This window comes from Sciurus vulgaris (genome assembly GCF_902686455.1).
Source record: "Sciurus vulgaris genome assembly, chromosome: 6".
Lineage (NCBI taxonomy): Eukaryota > Metazoa > Chordata > Mammalia > Rodentia > Sciuridae > Sciurus > Sciurus vulgaris.
In genome coordinates this window covers 127,685,647-127,702,336 of record NC_136466.1, presented here as the reverse complement: position 1 = coordinate 127,702,336, position 16,690 = coordinate 127,685,647, and the positions used below count along the sequence as shown (strand labels likewise).

General features: G+C 39.2%; 2 protein-coding genes across 4 annotated transcripts in view; one reads left to right on the top strand and one right to left on the bottom strand.

Moving 5' to 3' along the window:
* Positions 1-15,167, top strand: part of MTREX (Mtr4 exosome RNA helicase) — a gene marked incomplete at its 5' end in the record, with an annotated part of 94,882 nt that extends 79,715 nt beyond the window's left edge. The window contains 2 exons of the mRNA XM_079145259.1: positions 12,697-12,801; positions 14,166-15,167. Coding sequence (XP_079001385.1) covers positions 12,697-12,801; positions 14,166-14,218 — 158 coding nt within the window. The 3' untranslated portion in view covers positions 14,219-15,167. The remainder of the gene's footprint in view (positions 1-12,696; positions 12,802-14,165) is intronic.
* Positions 14,390-16,690, bottom strand: part of PLPP1 (phospholipid phosphatase 1) — a 94,925-nt gene continuing 92,624 nt past the window's right edge. For all 3 annotated transcript variants that reach the window (XM_079145284.1, XM_079145285.1, XM_079145286.1), the window contains exons 5-6: positions 15,366-15,542; positions 14,390-14,795 (exon numbers count right to left, since the gene is read on the bottom strand). In XM_079145284.1, coding sequence (XP_079001410.1) covers positions 14,667-14,795; positions 15,366-15,542 — 306 coding nt within the window. In that variant the 3' untranslated portion in view covers positions 14,390-14,666. The remainder of the gene's footprint in view (positions 14,796-15,365; positions 15,543-16,690) is intronic.

Genomic DNA, 16,690 nt, shown 5'->3' with positions numbered 1-16,690 from the left:
TGTTCTGCCTCTTTTGAATTGGGGTGTGGGTTATTTCTAGATAATAGTTTGCTCCAAATCTAAAGTTTGAAATTTTGAGAAGTTCCGTTTTCTGTTTTAACTTAAAGTTAGATCTGACATCAGCACAATTTTCATGTTTTTCTGATCTGGGTGCTATTAGATTAGCTAAACTTTTCTAAAATTGGGACAGACTATATATATTAACTCTTTTTTTTTATTGTAAACAAATGGGATACATGCTGTATCTCTGTTTGTACATGGCATAAAGGCATACCATTTGTGTAATCATAAATTTACATAGGGTAATGTTAATGTTGTTTGATTCATTGTTATTTTTTCCCTTCTCCCCACCCCTCCCACCCCTCTTTTCCTCTATACAGTCCTTCCTTACTTCCTCCATACTTGCCCCCCTCCCTAACCCTAACTCTAATCCTAACACTAACGCTTCCCTCCCCCCATTATGTGTCATCATCCACTTATTAGCGATATCATTCGTCCTTTGGCTTTTTGAGATTGGCTTATCTCACTTAGCATGATATTCTCCAATTACATCCATTTGCCTGCAAATGCCATAATTTTATCATTCTTTATGGCTGAGTAATATTCCATTGTATATATATATATATATATATACCACAGTTTCTTTATCCATTCATCAACTGAAGGACATCTAGGTTGGTTCCACAGTCTGGCTATTGTGAATTGAGCAGCTATGAACATTGATGTGGCTGTATCTCTGTAGTATGCTGATTTTAAGTCCTTTGGGTATAGGCCAAGGAGTGGGATAGCTGGGTCAAATGGTGGTTCCATTCCAAGTTTTCTAAGGAATCTCCACACTGCTTTCCAGAGTGGCTGCACTAATTTGCAGCCCCATCAGCAATGTATGAGTTTACCTTTCTCCCCACATCCTCCAACACCTGTTGTTGCTTGTATTCTTGATAATCGCCATTCTAATTGGGGTGAGATGGAATCTTAGGGTGGTTTTGATTTGCATTTCTCTTATTACTAGAGATGTTGAACATTTTTCCATATGTTTGTTGATTGCTTGTAGATCTTCTTCTGTGAAGTGTCTATTCATTTCCTTAGCCATTTGTCGACTGGATTTTTTGTATTCTTGGAGTAGAGTTTTTTGAGTTCTTTATAGATTCTGGAGATTAGTGCTCTATCTGAAGTATGATTGGCAAAGATATTCTCCCACTCTGTAGGCTCTTTCTTCTCATTGCTGATAGTTTCCTTTGCTGAGAGAAAGCTTTTTAGTTTGAATCTATCCCAGTGGTTGATTCTAGCTTTTATTTCTTGTGCTATGGGAGTCCTGTTAAGGAAGTCTGGTCCTAAGCCGACATGTTGAAGATTTGGACCTACTTTTTCTTCTATAATCTGCAGGGTCCCTGGTCTGATTCCGAGGTCCTTAATCCATTTTGAGTTTAGTTTCGTGCATGGTGAGAGATATGGGTTTAGTTTCATTCTGTTGCATATGGATTTTCAATTCTCCCAGCACCATTTGTTGAAGAGGGTATCTTTTCTTCATTGCATATTTTTGGCACCTTTTTCTAGTATGAGAAAATTGTATTTATTTGGGTTTGTGTCCGTGTCCTCTATTCTGTACCATTGATCTACCTTTCTATTTTGACTTGAAGTCCACCTTATCTGAAATGAGGATGGATACCCCAGCTTTTTTGCTGAGTCCATGTGCATGATATGTTTTCCCCCATCCTTTCACCTTTAGTCTATGTGTATCTCTTTCTACGAGGTGAGTCTCTTGCAGGCAACATATTGTTGGATCTTTCTTTTTGATCCAATCTGCCAGTCTATGTCTTTTGATTGATGAGTTCAGGCCATTAATATTCAGGGTTATTATTGAGATATGATTTGGTTTCCCGGTCATATGATTCATTTTTAAATTTTATTCTTTTATTTATTTGACACTACTTGGTTCTTCCTTTATTTGACAATTCCTTTAGGATAATTCCTCCCTTTGCTGATTTGCTTCTGTGTTTTTCATCTCTTCCTCATGGAATATTTTGCTGAGAATGTTCTGTAATGCTGGCTTTCTTTTTGTAAATTCTTTTAGCTTTTGTTTATCATGGAAGGATTTTATTTCATCGTCAAATTTGAAGGTAAGTTTTGCTGGGTATAAGATTCTTGGTTGGCATCCATTTTCTTTCAGGGCTTGAAAAATGTTGTTCCAGGCCCTTCTAGCTTTTAGGGTCTGGATTGAAAAATCTGCTGATATCCGTATTGGTTTCCCCCTGAATGTAATTTGGTTCTTTTCTCTCACAGCCTTTAAAATCCTGTCTTTATTTTTTATGTTAGGTATTTTCATTATAATGTGCCTTGGTGTGGGTCTGTTGTAATTTTGTGTACTTGGAGTCCTATAAGCCTCTAGAACTTGATTTTCCATTTCATTCTTCAGATTTGGGAAATTTTCTGATATTATTTCATTGAATAGATGGTTCATTCCTTTGGTTTGTTTGTCTAAGCCTTCCTCAATCCCAATAATTCTTAAATTTGGCCTTTTCATGATATCCCATAGTTCTTGTAGATTCTGTTCATGATTTCTTACCATCTTCTCTGTTTGTTCAACTTTGTTTTCAAGGTTAAATATTTTGTCTTCAATGTCTGAGGTTCTGTCTTCCAGGTGTTCTATCCTACTGGATATGCTTTTTGTGGAGGTCTTAATTTAGTTTATTGTTTCCTTCATTTCAAGGATTTCTGTTTGGTTTTTTTTCAATATCTCTAACTCTTTATTGAAATGATCTTTTGCTTCCTGTATTTGCTCTTTTAACTGTCGATTGGTGCGATCATTCAATGCTTGCATTTGCTCTTTCATCCCATCGTTTGCTTCTCTGATCATTTTAATTATGTACATTCTGAACTCCTTTTCTGTCATTTCTTCTGCCATGCTGTCATTGGGTTTTATTGATGTAACATCTGGATTTGTTTGCGGCATTTTCTTTCCTTGTTTTCTGTTATTGTTCAGGTATCAGTGGACCGCTGAGATATTGCAGATTTCCTCTGTTGTCTTACAATGTCCTTGAAGATTTCTATATTTATCCCCTCTTAGCCTCAGTAGGCTGAAGTCTTGGAGGAAGTTGATATTGTGGTGCTCCACAAGGAAGCTGCCTCTCTAGGAGTGGTGGCGTATATTCCCTGCTAGTGGGCAGAGGTGCCTCCACTTGTTGACCAATGGTCATCCAAAGGGGAACTAGGCTGCGGGCTGAGGCAAGGTCTGTTTGGGCCTGTGTCTCTGGTTTTACCGTCCTTTTGGGGAAACCTCACCCGGTAGGGAAGACTTACCCGGTGGGGCGGTCTCGCTGGTCAGTTCCCCTCCTAGAGGTTCCCCTCAATTTACAGCTACCGCCTGGGCTGGGCTGCCTTCCTCTGCAATGTTCCCAGGGGCCCAGCCCTACCTCCTGGGCCTGGGAGCCTCACCCTTTGCAGATGAATCTCCTTAGGCTGCCCCTCCTCAGAGAATCTGCCCGCAGTCCTGCTCCGCCCCTAAGTGTGTCTCTGTGCGACTCTTCCACCAAGAAGCCTCCTAGATCCTGGGACCCTGCTCTGCACCTAATCGCCTGGCTATGCGGCCCCTCCTCTGAGCAGCCACCTGGGGCCCCGTACCATTGCTCTGAGTCCCAGAGACCCGCCACACGCCTCTTCCTCCAGACAGTCGCCCAGTATTCCGGTGCGGTCACTAGGAGTCCAAGCAACTCACTGCGCGCCTCCTCCTCCCGCCAACCGCCCATAGCCCTGGGCAATCACTCCGAGTCGAAGTGACCCGCCCCGTTCCTCCTCCTCCTCCAGGTACCCCCCGGGTGTTCAGGAGCGGTCGCTCTGAGTGGCTCTGAATCCACGTGACCCGCTGCACGCGTCCTCTGGGCAGCCGCCCCAAGCTCTGGTGCAGCCACTCGAGACCAAGCGACCCACCATGCTCCTCCTCCAGGCAGCCCCCCTGTGTTCAGGAGCGGTCGCTTTAAGTCCAAACAACTCACCAGTCGCCTCCTCCTCTGAGCAGCCGCCTGGAGCTCTAATGCAGTCACTGTGAGTCCAAATGACCCACCGTGCTCCTCCTACTCCTCCGGGCAGGCCCCGGTGTTCAGAAGTGGTCTGAGTCCAAACAGCTCACCACGCAGCCCCTCCTCTGGCAACCGCCTGTAGCTCTGGTATAGCCACTCCGAATCCAAGCGGCCGCGCTCCTCCTCTTCTTCGTCCTCAGGGCAGGCCCAGGTGTTCAGAAGCGGTCGCTCTGAGTCCAAACAGCTCACCGCGCGGCTTCTCCTCCGGCAACCGCCTGTAGCTCTGGTGTAGTCACTCCGAATCCAAGCGGCCATGCTCCTCCTCCTCAGGGCAGGCCCCGGTGTTCTGAGTCCACACAGCTCTTCTTGCCGCTCCTCCCCTGGGCAGCCACCAGAGCCCCAGTGGTTGCTCCGAGTCCCAGCGCTGTGCTGAGCGGACTCCTCTTCGATACTCCCAGTTGTCCGAGTTCACTGCTTCAGCAGGGTGAGGGGTGTCTCGCCGGCAGCTCTACTTCACAAAGTTCCCTGCGTTCCGGGATTACCATCCCATCCGGGACGCCTCCCCAACGGGAGAGACTCACCCGGCTGCTTTGAGTTGGTCCCAAGTCTCTCAATATCTCCTCTTTTGAATCCTGAGTCCTGGAGCAACATGAAATGCAGCCATCCTCTAGGCCGCCATCTTGAAACCTATATATTAACTCTTAAAAACAGAACATAATTAAACAAAAAAACTGAGAACCTTGATTTACTTAGACTAGTAGTTTCTTTTTCCAACATAGTTTCTTTTTCATTTTTACTATGTTATTTAGTTCTCCTGTTTCAAAATAACCATTCTCTCATCTTGTTATTGTTCATGTTTTATATGATTGGAAAAATATTGCAATCAAAGCTCTAAACCATAGCGTAGTGTGTTTATTTTTAATGTCATAAAGTAATTGCATTGGAATTTTTTAATGTGCTGTGTTCAAAACATATTTGTTCCTAATAAGATTCTTAATTTTCTTTTTGTATAAAAGTGCCTGATTTATATTCTGAGCCTCAGAAGTAGTTACAAGTATTCTTCAACCATCAACTGGGGCTGGTTAACACTGTAATGATTAAGAACATGTGTTTTGAGAATGTCTGATGCTAGAGAACCATTTATATGGTATCCAGTTCAGGAATTTTGAAGATTATAAGTAACAACTCTGCACCCTGAAAAAACAATAGAACATGGTTGTTTCTTATTTGTATTAAACTAAATTTAAACAATATTTTTGTGGGCTGATGCCTACAGTTTGAATCTGACAACCCTTGTAGTGGATCTAAACACCAGCTATTACTACTTTCTGACTGTGCATAAATATTATATTTTTAACTGTGCATGAAGGATGAAAAAAAGAGTTGCTTTCCATTGAGCACTCACCAGAAAGGCTCCTGTGATGACTTATCCCTTGAAACTATTCACTATACTCCTGCCTCCCATGAATTTTTAAAGCAAAACTTTTATAGTGCAATGTCCAACTCTGTTGTCACATGTTCTCTTATTTTACCTTTCCTAGGACAGAGTATATCGGTGTGGTGAATTTTCCAACAAATTTGTTTTTTTAGGTATTTCTACTAATAATAATAAAATAATAGTTTATTAACATGTATCATTTGCATTTAAATTTTGATATGGTTTGAGTGCCAAGTGAATTAGTATTTAGTTCCTGATACTTATTCATTTGATGACTAATTCTGAGACCCTGTTGGGAATCAGGTCCTGTGCTGAGGGCGGTGTGTGAAGCAATATCCCTGCCCTCAGGGTTCAGCTTAAGCAGGGATTTAGTGGTAAGTAGTTGCAGGATACACTTGTGAATCTAACCTCAGGCCAAACTAAGGGAACATTAAATTGGGGCATGATACAGGTAACCAGTTTAGGGATGTCAGAAAGCTGAAGGCAGAAATATTGTCTAGAGAAATCTGCTTTCTATCCTTAATGAGAACAATACTGTTTTGTTCATGAACTAAGTAACCCTGGGGTTTTTAAAATACAATGAAAAGTAGTGATTCATGCTTCAACGTGGATGAACCTTGATCACATCAAGCTTGAGTGAAAGAAAGCAGACACAAGGGCTACACATTGTATGATTTCATTCATATGAAATGTTCAGAGTAGACAGATTCATAGAGACAAAGCAGATTGGTGGTTGCCATGGAGTGTGGGGAGAAGAGAATTGGACGTGACAGCTTGGGGAAGATAAAATGTTCTAAAATTAGATAATGATGATTAGTTACACAGCTGTGAATATACTAACAACCACTGATTTGTACCCTTACTTAAATGGCGAATTTTATAATATGCAATTAGTTCTTCCAGAACAGTGATATGAACCTGAATGTGAAAAAGGTCAGTAACACTAAATTCTATACTTTAACGTGGTTAAAATGGTGAATTTTATGTTATGTGTATTTTACCACTGTTTGAAAAAGAAAAAAAGCAAGGACAGGAAGAATGATTTCTGCCCTTGGAAGACCAGAAAAAAAGATTAGTAGCAAACCAGTAGTAGGTTAATGTGTTTATTGACTTCAGATAGCATGGGAATCAGAGGGCCTTGAAGCCTTTACCTTCAGCTAGTCTGGCTGGTCCTAATTGATGAGGCAGGTTGACTTCCAAAGCTGGGAGTGATAAGTCCTGGGTTACGGAGAATTGTAGTAGGTAGGAAAGATGCAAGGGACCTCAATACCTAAAAGTAGTCTTCATTAATCCCTGTGGAGAACAGCCTGTATTATAGGCAGCTGCAAACAGGTTTGTGTTTACATACACACTGTGATTTGTTGATGATACACTGTGGGCAGCAACCAGAGCCATTTTAAGTGCAACACAATACCTGGTGGGCTCGTTTTCTTAATTATGCTGTAAGCCAAAACTGTCAGAACTGAATTTTTCAGAATTTGAGGTGTTTAAAAAGTATAACATGAGAGTACTCTCCTCTGTACTTTATCTTAATAATTTACTTTCTGTGACATGGCCTCTTGATAACTTTGGCAGATTGTAGTTACAGTGAGTTACTTACTTAAATGTGTAGAAATATTAAAACAATATCACGTGGACTGGGGTTGTGGCTCAGTGGTAGAGCACTTGCCTAGTATGTGTGAGGCACTGGGTTCAATTCTCAGCACCACATATAAATAAATTAATTAATTAAAATAAAGGTCCATCAACAACTAAAAAAATGTATTTAAAAATAACAATATCACATTGTGTTTCCTAATACACATTTGAAATTAGTTAAAACAAAGAATGAGCTGGGGAGATAGCTCAGTGGTAGAGCGCTTGTCTTGCAAGCATGAGGCCCTGGGTTCAATCCCCAGCACCGCCCAAAAAAAAAAAAAAAAAAAGACTGAATTCTTGGTTCTTTGATGCACTACATATGTAGCAAAAACTTTGTAAAGGATTTCCTCTCAGTCCTAAGTGACCTTTGAATCTACATTGCTCCCGTTTTTAAAGTGCTATATACTTACATTTAAGCAACTACCTAATTTAATTCCCTTTGAAAATTATTATTTATATAAACATTTACTATCTGGTTTTGTAGGTAATATGATAATTATCTCTATTTCAACCCCCTGCCCTATGTCTAGCTGTATAGAAGCTTCTGCAACTGGATTTCCTCTTTCATTCCAACATAGCATTGGAGGCCAGCGTTCAAAGCATCTAAGAACAATAGCTAGCTAACATTTATCAAACTTCATTTGCATCAACATTTGTTAAGCACTTTGCATATATTATTTCGTTCACATCTCACAATATCCCCACAAATTAGGGACCATTATCTCTGCCTTACAAATTAGTAAACTGAAGCTTTTCATAGTCTCCAATACCAAAAAAAAATGATAATACTGTAATAAAAATAAACATTATTACTCTTCTAACTTTAGGAAAGCCTTCTGAGTTATTTTAAGATGTTCATATATGTGGAGGTGTGAGATATCACTTCTTTATTTTTAATTTTTTGGTACCAGAGATTGAACTCAGGGGCACTTGATCACTGAGCCACATCCCCAGCCCTATTTTATATTTTATTTAGATACAGGTTCTCACTGAATTGCTGAGTGCCTTGCTTTTGCTGAGACTGGCTTTGAACTTGGAATCCTCCTTTCTCACCCTTCCTAGCTGCTGGGATTACAGGCAGTTGCACCACTGCTGCTAGCAAGATACCACTCTTAACCCTAGTGTTTGATGGCTGGATTTTATAGAATAGTATCCCTTTTTTGCTTGTCTCTCATTTAGTGAACTTTCCCCTGCTAGAAGCCAAATAATTTTACAAAATTGTGTAGTGGAAATAAGCTGTGATTGAGGGCTAGAAGTTTTGTTCAGTAACTGTGTGGACTATTTGTGAACCTTTTGATAGGAATAGAGGAAGGATTTTTAAAAATCTATGGACTTTTAATATTTTGGCCAAAGAGCCTTATTATAACCTTACATTCCTTTAGAGCTTGCCCTTTTCAAAGAATTTGTCTTATCGCAAGTGAGACAAATCCAAAGGGAGCAGAGTATGCCCTCTTAAATCTTAATAATTGGGGCTTGGGTAGATCACTTTGCCTAGCATGCACAAGGCCCTAGTTCAATCTGCAGGACCACAAAAAAGAAGAAGAAAAAAGAAAAAGATTAATTTTTTTTACAAATGCAAAGAGGGGGAGAGAGCAGAGACAAGACCTTGTTTTGGTTTAGATATGAAGTGTCCCCGAGGAGCTCATGTGAGACAGTACTAGAAAGTTCAGAGGTGAAATGGTTGGGTTAGGGGAGCTGTGGAGCCTTAACCTAATCTATGCATTAATCCACGTGAATGGGTAATTGGGTAATAACTTTAGGCAGATAGGGTATGACTTTGGAGAGTATATTTTTTTGTCCCTGGTGAGCCCAACTCTCTCACTCTTTGCTCCCTGGTACCATGTTCTGAGCTACTTTCCTCCACCACATCCTTCTGCCATGATATTCTGCCTCACTTTGGGGCCCAGAGAAGTAGAGTCAGCCATCTGTGGGCTGAGACCTCTAAAAACCGTGAGCCCCAAATAAGTTTTTCCTCCACTACATTGTTCTTGTCTGGTCTTTTGGTCATAGCAACACAAAGCTGACTAAAACAGGCCTAGATGACAAAGCTATTATTTAGCAAAAGATCTGAAATACAACCCAGGTTTCTCTGTAGTCATTTTTTTAGACCCCTATACGCCAGCTCACTTCTTTGAAGCAGAGCTAATGTAGATGACATCCTGTAGATAGGAGATAGTTTAATCTTTTTAAATTGGGTATTTACCATTTGTCTTTGAGGGGCCAGTATGCTGGTAGTGGACTCATGACCAGTCTCATCCCATAAACCAACTACTACCTAAAATAACACCTTTGTGACATTCTCATTACTGTGGCCCATGGATGTGTTCAGAAACCAAGGATGCTGTCTTTATTAGTCCAGGGCCTTGGTGTGATATTCTTCAGGCCCCTGGGCTCTACCTACTAGAAAAGAAGGTACTCTGCATACACGTAGGCACTTCCTGCTAGACTGGGCTATTAGGTAAACAGCTTATACTTTTGCCTCTGTACAAGCTCAGATTCCATGGGATTTTGTTTTTTCACTTTTATCTCTATTGCCGGTATTGCCAACTTGGTACTGCAACATTTCCATTCCACAAATTCTCCTGACCCAGCCTTCTAATTTTAAAACATGGAAATCCACAGATGCCCACAGCTCTTCTCTTGGGGAATTTTGTAAAGATAGACTTTTTCATTTTCTCCTAAATTACCATATAAAGTTATTACACTAACAGTTTACACATATGCACCCACATCTGCTACCACCCCCATACAAACAGTCATACTATTCTGCAGTAGACATTTTTCTCTGTAATAGTTAAATAAGCTTAGCAAATCACTTTGTTTGCTTCAGTATTCTAATTTATAAAATGAGAAGCCCATCTCTTAAGATTAGTGTAGCTATTAAATGATGGCTTTAATACATAATAAGCGTCATATATGGGTTTATTCTTACTGATATTGTGTTTATGCATGATTATATTTATGTATAAATTGTGCATATATATAGTATGCACAAGTTATGTTCTTTCATGTGTATTTCAGTTATTCAGTGTTTTAGTTCAGTACATCCTGCATACAAAACAATCTGTATGCTGGAATGCAAAGATGAGCAAGCACTTGCACGGTACCTGTTCTCATGGGGCTAACTACCTAGTAAGAAGAAACTGATAAAGAATAGTAGTAAAAATACATTGTATGTGTTAATGTAAACAAAATAGTATCAAATGGTAATTATTTGTGAAGAAATCAATCTGGTTGATATGCTAATGAGTGACAGGGTTAGTATTCTTTTATTAGACCTGGGGATCAAGAAGAAAATGTGTTCACAGAAAGGTATAGAGGGCCAGACCTAAGATCTAGAGCATTCCAATATTTAGAACTCAAACAGGAAACTGCAGAGACCACCAGGAAAGAGAAGTCATTGAAATAAGAGAAAATAAAAATAGTGTCATAGAAGATAATACAGTATTTCAAGTGAAATAAGCCACTGGATTGGATAACATGAACTAATAGGTGATTTGGCAAAGACATACTATTGGTTGTCTTTCTAAACACTGCATCCTATTATTACATTTATTACTAAGTTTACTTGACATTTATGGATACTTATTAAATGCTAGACTTTTTTTTTTTTTTTTAATAGAAGCAGAGTCCATTGAGGCATTTTATTGTATATATGTTTTACATCCTTAGAAAAAGAATCCCAGAATTTTTCCTCCTGTGTGTTTTCATCTTGCTTCTTCGTGATCCGTGATGCCAGCTGAGGTCAATACAGTGAAACCAAACTGATGGGGTGGGAGCAGATTATTCTGCCATTTTCCTAGGTCTTTGAGCTGCACATCAAGTCTAGGGCTGATCACTTTAACCTGCCTGTGAGGTTGACAACAATTTCCCAGCTCTGTGATCATAAGTGATTTCAAAATTCATCAGTCGTCACACCAGAAGATGACTTTGGAGCACAGCCTCCTAAGGACCTGGCATTTGCCTCTCTTTTGGGCATTGTCGATGCTCTTAAGAGCATCAGCCAGGACATTCATTCATGCATACCATTATGGCGGCACGAAAAAGTGGCGGAAAGAGGACAGGAGGGATGAGCACAGTTATTCTAGACTTCTTTACATGGACTTTTATATGCAATAACTAACCATAATAAGTCGTGACTTTATTATCAGTTTCACAACAATAAACTGAGGCAGGGAGAAGTTACATACCTGCCCATTGTCACAGTTAGGGTCTAGGGTAAGTAGTTTACAAACCTGCCAGTTCCTTTGCAGATCTCCTAGTGCCCATGTCCTCTTTCTAGCATTCAAACTTAAATGAAATAGAGATATATAATTTTAATAGTTACATAAGTTTTTAGCCTCTTAGTCCTGGACTTGTAGGAAACTTTTAAATTTGTGCTATTTCAAACCATGAAGCCTCAAGTTTTGCATAGTCATGTCCTTAAAGTAGAATTGATATTTCAAGAACTATGCATATATTCAAAATCGAAACACATCATATTCCCCTGTTTTCATTCTCCTTTATGAGTTGAATACCTCATCTGTTCTTCCTTCTTGGGCACATTGCAACATAATGAGGGAGAGGGCATTAAAAGGTAAAAAGGAACTTCAACAATCAAGCAGTGATTTCAAGAACTTGATGAATGCTTTCAGTGTTGCAAGGAGTTAAAATGTTGTTCACTGTATCTACAGCTCAGGTTTTGATAACCAGTATTCCTAATATATTTCAAACATTAAAAGTGAAGTCTGACAATTTTTGGTTCAAGCAGGGTGACACTGGGAGAAATGATCTCAGACCCCTTGTACAGGTCTGACAGAAGTGAAACTGTTCATACTTTCAGTGTTTTGTTGTTGTTTGGGTTTGGTTTTATTTATTTTCGATATTGGGGATTGAACCCAGGGCATTTAACACTGAGCCATATCCTCAGCCCTTTATTTTTTTTTTAATTTTGAGATAGGGTCTCACTTACTTGCTGAGGCTGGCTTTGAAGCTTCAATCCTCAGCCTTCCGAGTCTCTGGGATTATGGATGTGTACCACCAGCCCAGCTTCAGCTTTAAAACAAACACTTGACTCACTCAGTCAAGGTCCATAGCAAAAAAACTTATCTCTTTGTGCTTCCATGAGGACATACTGTGAAGAAAGCACTGATGAAACCTTCTGAGGTCAAAAAGAATGACCTTTCAGACACCTTACCTGATCCTGTTGCCTTCTCTCCATAAGATAGTAGGCATGGTAGCCAAGTGCCTGAGTAGGTCTCACCAAGGGTCTCTGAACAGCTATAATTCCCTTGTCGCCACCTGACACTTCTCATTCTTACAGACTCACATCAAATGTGTTTGCCAACCTTCCCCAAAGTTGCTCTCTCTCCTTCTCCCAGGGTATTTTGTTTACGTGCTTCTAAAGCAGGTATTACCGTGTTATTAAACTGTGTCTCTACCATTAATCAAAGGTGGGAATTAAACCTTTCTTTGCAGTCTTCCTCACATCAGGCTGGATGTGAGTTTGCTAGCTTACTTACTTTGCAAAAAGTCCCCCAAAAGTACTAATCCTTCCATGTTCTCATGCCTTGTTGCTGAACAAAAATTCTGTTCCTGATTTTACAAATGATTTGTTTTTCCGTCCAGGCAGCATAATTCGTTGTATGAGGCGCCTGGAAGAATTGCTTCGACAGATGTGTCAGGCAGCAAAAGCCATTGGAAATACTGAGCTGGAAAATAAATTTGCCGAAGGTCAGTATCCAGTTCATAAGCTTTTTCTAATAATTTAGGTAATTTTGAAGGGCCAACTAGACTGCTCTGGAGGGCCAACTAGTAGCGTTTCCATAACATTTTAAAGGATTTTACATATTTATGAATGCTTTCAGTGTTGCTAGGAGTTAAAATGATGTTCACTGTTCCTACAGCTCGGGTTTTGATAACCAGTATTCCTAATATATTTCAAACATTAAAAGTGAAGTCTTTATATATTTATACACACACACACACTCATTTACATGTGTTTTTTTGTGTGCTTATTATGTGTCCAGCATATTTTAAGCACTAGGAGATAATAGCGATGAACGAAAAAAAAAGACAGAAATCCCTGCCTTTCTAGACCTTTACATTCTTGTCGGGGGGAGATGGGACAGTAGAGTCAACAATTAAAATATGTCAGATGGTCATAACCTACTGGAAAAAGACAACTTGGAGGATGAATGAGATGACCCAGAGTGACATTTAAGGTGCTTTATAATATATGCTTGCTATACTTAAGTAACGGCAAGAAGTTAGTGTCACTGATACAGTGAGCAGAATAAAAAGGATCGGAAGAGAAAAATGAAGGTGTAGCCCCAGTGTTTTTACTTTGCAGTGAATAAAGGTTTGGAGCATTGGAGTGGTGTGCTTTAGCTTAAATTTTATAATTCTCCCTGTTGCATTGAGGGCAAGTGAATAGGGTAGCAAGGTGGAAACAGGGAGACTAGATCAAGAATGGCCGGCTTAAGTAAGGTGATAATGGGGTAGAGGAGCCATAACATACTTGTTAATAGTCTTGTCATCTCCACTTGAATCGTGACCAAGAAAGGGCTATGAACTACAGCAACAAAGAATGGCAGCCATGTTGTTACTCCTAGTCAGTCAATTTCTGCAAACAACTTAGGTGTTGGAAGAAGAGGTTTATAAAAACTGGCTTAAGTTTCCATGTTGGTAGAGGCAGGCTCATTTAATCACTCAGTTTACGAATGAAAGTTCTGAAAGCAGTAAGATTTCTATTTGTCCTACCTTAGTCCAAAAAGACTATCACATGGTAACTGAATATCTTTGGACGTGTATGGTGAAGATTCATGGTTTTGGATTGATTTCCTTTGACAGCTTAGTCCTTTCTGAAATGTCTTTAAGCACTCCCTCTTCCCCAAATACACATAGGCTTGTTCCTTGTAGGTAGCTGTGAACTCCAGGTATCTTTTAGATTAGCAAAATTATGTTTACTTTCTTGGTTGCCCTCTCACCAATTTAATCTGAACTGTTATACTGTCCTTAAAACCACAGTAAGTAGAAAGTAGGTATGTTTTTGTGGTTGGTCTTAAAAGTTTGAACCTTTTCTTTTCTCTTCTTAGGAATCACCAAAATCAAGAGAGATATTGTGTTTGCCGCCAGCCTCTACTTATAAAGAGCTTAAGGAATGTAGAGTTTTAAAAATTATTTACCACCTGTCTGATTACAGTTGACTACAAATGCTTACAAGTGTTGATGTAGTTCTTCCATCTCTACAGTTGTCCTCAAACATTTAAATATGTATGTTTAAATCAAAGTCTAAGAAAGCATATCACACACACACATGTACATAAGCATTACTTTTTTAATAAAAATTGTACAGGTGGGGCATCGTTTTAGTGGAAGGCTTGAAAATTTTTTAATGAACTTAGAGCTATTAGGTAACCATTATGTTCAATGTAACTATATACACAGATAAAGTGGGCATCCAAGAGGTATAGCAGCAGCAGCAGCAGTCCCTTAAAGGCCTGGACACTGGGGAGAAAGATGCATCCTTGTGCCTCTGGTTGCAATCATTTTCCTTTAGAAAGCAGGTCAGCTTCATCCGGGTGACCCACCATCCTTCAAGGTTGGTGATTGTTCCGAAAATGATTTCCAGTCGGTGTTTCATGCAGAGTTGTATGAGAGTCCTCCTCTTTTCTTTCTTTAAAAGGAGAATTCCTCTCCTTGAAGAAATCTGATACATATACAGCCTACATGGAACAGGTTATAATTAGAACAGGGCAAAATATTTAATGATATAATTTAAATAAATTTATAAACCATATACCAAGCTGCAGGAAGCACTTTGCAAGGATAAATATAAACAAAAGGATATGTATCCATTGTACAGATTAAGGGAACAAAAAAAAAAAAAAAGTTGCTAACAGGAATTTTTTGTAAAGGAGATTGTTCCAGATGGCGTTGCTTTGTTATGCCTTTGGCAAATGGTTTCATTCTCCCAATACTTAATGAATTACTGTTCGTGTAAATTAATTGTTTTAATTCATACCAAAAAAAAAAAAAAAAAAAAAACTGGTTTATAGCCAGAGGCTTTTGCAATAAAAATTCTAAGATTTGTATAACTTCTACAAAGAGTAACCTAATTTTTACCTGCTCTCTATCCTGTTATGACTTAACATCACTGGGATTCTTGCCCACTAGGAGTTAAGTGTGCCACACTGCCTTCTCATAGTTTCTTTGGTGGGGAATTTTTTTGTCTACTTATATATCCAAATTAGCTTAGCAGTATCAAAATGCAGGTTGCTGCCCTGTATACTTACAACTAATATTGCAACCACCGCTCCTTGGATAAGTCCAGTCAGCACATCACTCCAGTGGTGTTTGTAGTCAGAAACTCGAGAAAGGCCCACATAAATGGATACAGCAACAAGACCAAATTGCAGTGTGGGACGTAAGAGTCTTGCCCAATCTCCCTTCATCCTGGCTTGAAGATACAGCTAATACAAAAGAAAAGAAAATATTTAACACACCAAATAAAAACTGTACTTGATTATCACCACCCCTCTAAAGACTTGGCATTTAAAACAATTATCAAAATATTGTATGTGGGATAAGACTTGAGGCAAACATTCTTATACTCATTAATACCTAAAAATGAATTCTCTGAAACAAAAAAATACTCTTTTCCCAATAACTTGTGCTTAGAATTTATGACCTATTTAGCTACACCACCCTTCAAAGGGTAAATAGAGTTTTCATGTTTATGACTTTCAAGACAGGATTTTAGGGCACCTCCTCCCTTTACAGTTGGGGTTATAATTCTAATAGGCAAAGGCAATGCTGTCGCTAGTACTGAGTCTTGGGATAAACTGCTAGCATCCTGAACATAGCTTGCCCTTGCCCTGGGCCAGCCTATGTTTTCTGTTTGGCCTCTCTGGGACTTCGTGTTTAATTCACCTGTTTAATTGAGAGCTCGGCTAGCCTCAAACCATATAGCAGGACAGAGAAGACTAAATATCTATATAAGTAAATATACTAATCTGCCCAAATAAGATACAGAGTGTGATTTAGTCATGATCCAGCTAAGGAGTGTATTCTTTCAATAGCACTCAGTGTACACTAATTAGACCTGAAAATTCTCCTTTCCCGTATCTGCCTGCCTTTGACTTTGGGTGCATTAGTATCTAAAGAAATTGATACAGAAAGAACTCTAGTGAACCTGCTCTCATTAAAAAAAACAAACAAAAAAATTAATTCATGTTTAGAAAGAATAAAACTTTTTTCATTTAAATTATGTTCAATAATGTATTGACTCATTAAATGCTGTCCTCAGAAAACAATTTATATGGCTGTGCTCACTCATGCTGCCTGTTTAATAGATACACAAATCCATGCCCCATTTCTTGGGCACTGCTGAGGGTGTTCAGTTCTCAACACTGGCAAAGCCCTAGAGGTCTAATTTTATCAAGTACACACTATAAACACCTAGTTCTAAAAGCATGCCAGTTGTTTGAGCCTGACTCATTAGCTAATGTAAGTGCTTTCTGCAGAGTCCCCCCCCCTTATCTTTAAATAATTAAAATTCAAACTAAAATAAGTAGTAAGAAGGATATTTGTCTAAAGATTTTGAAAATGTCATTTTATG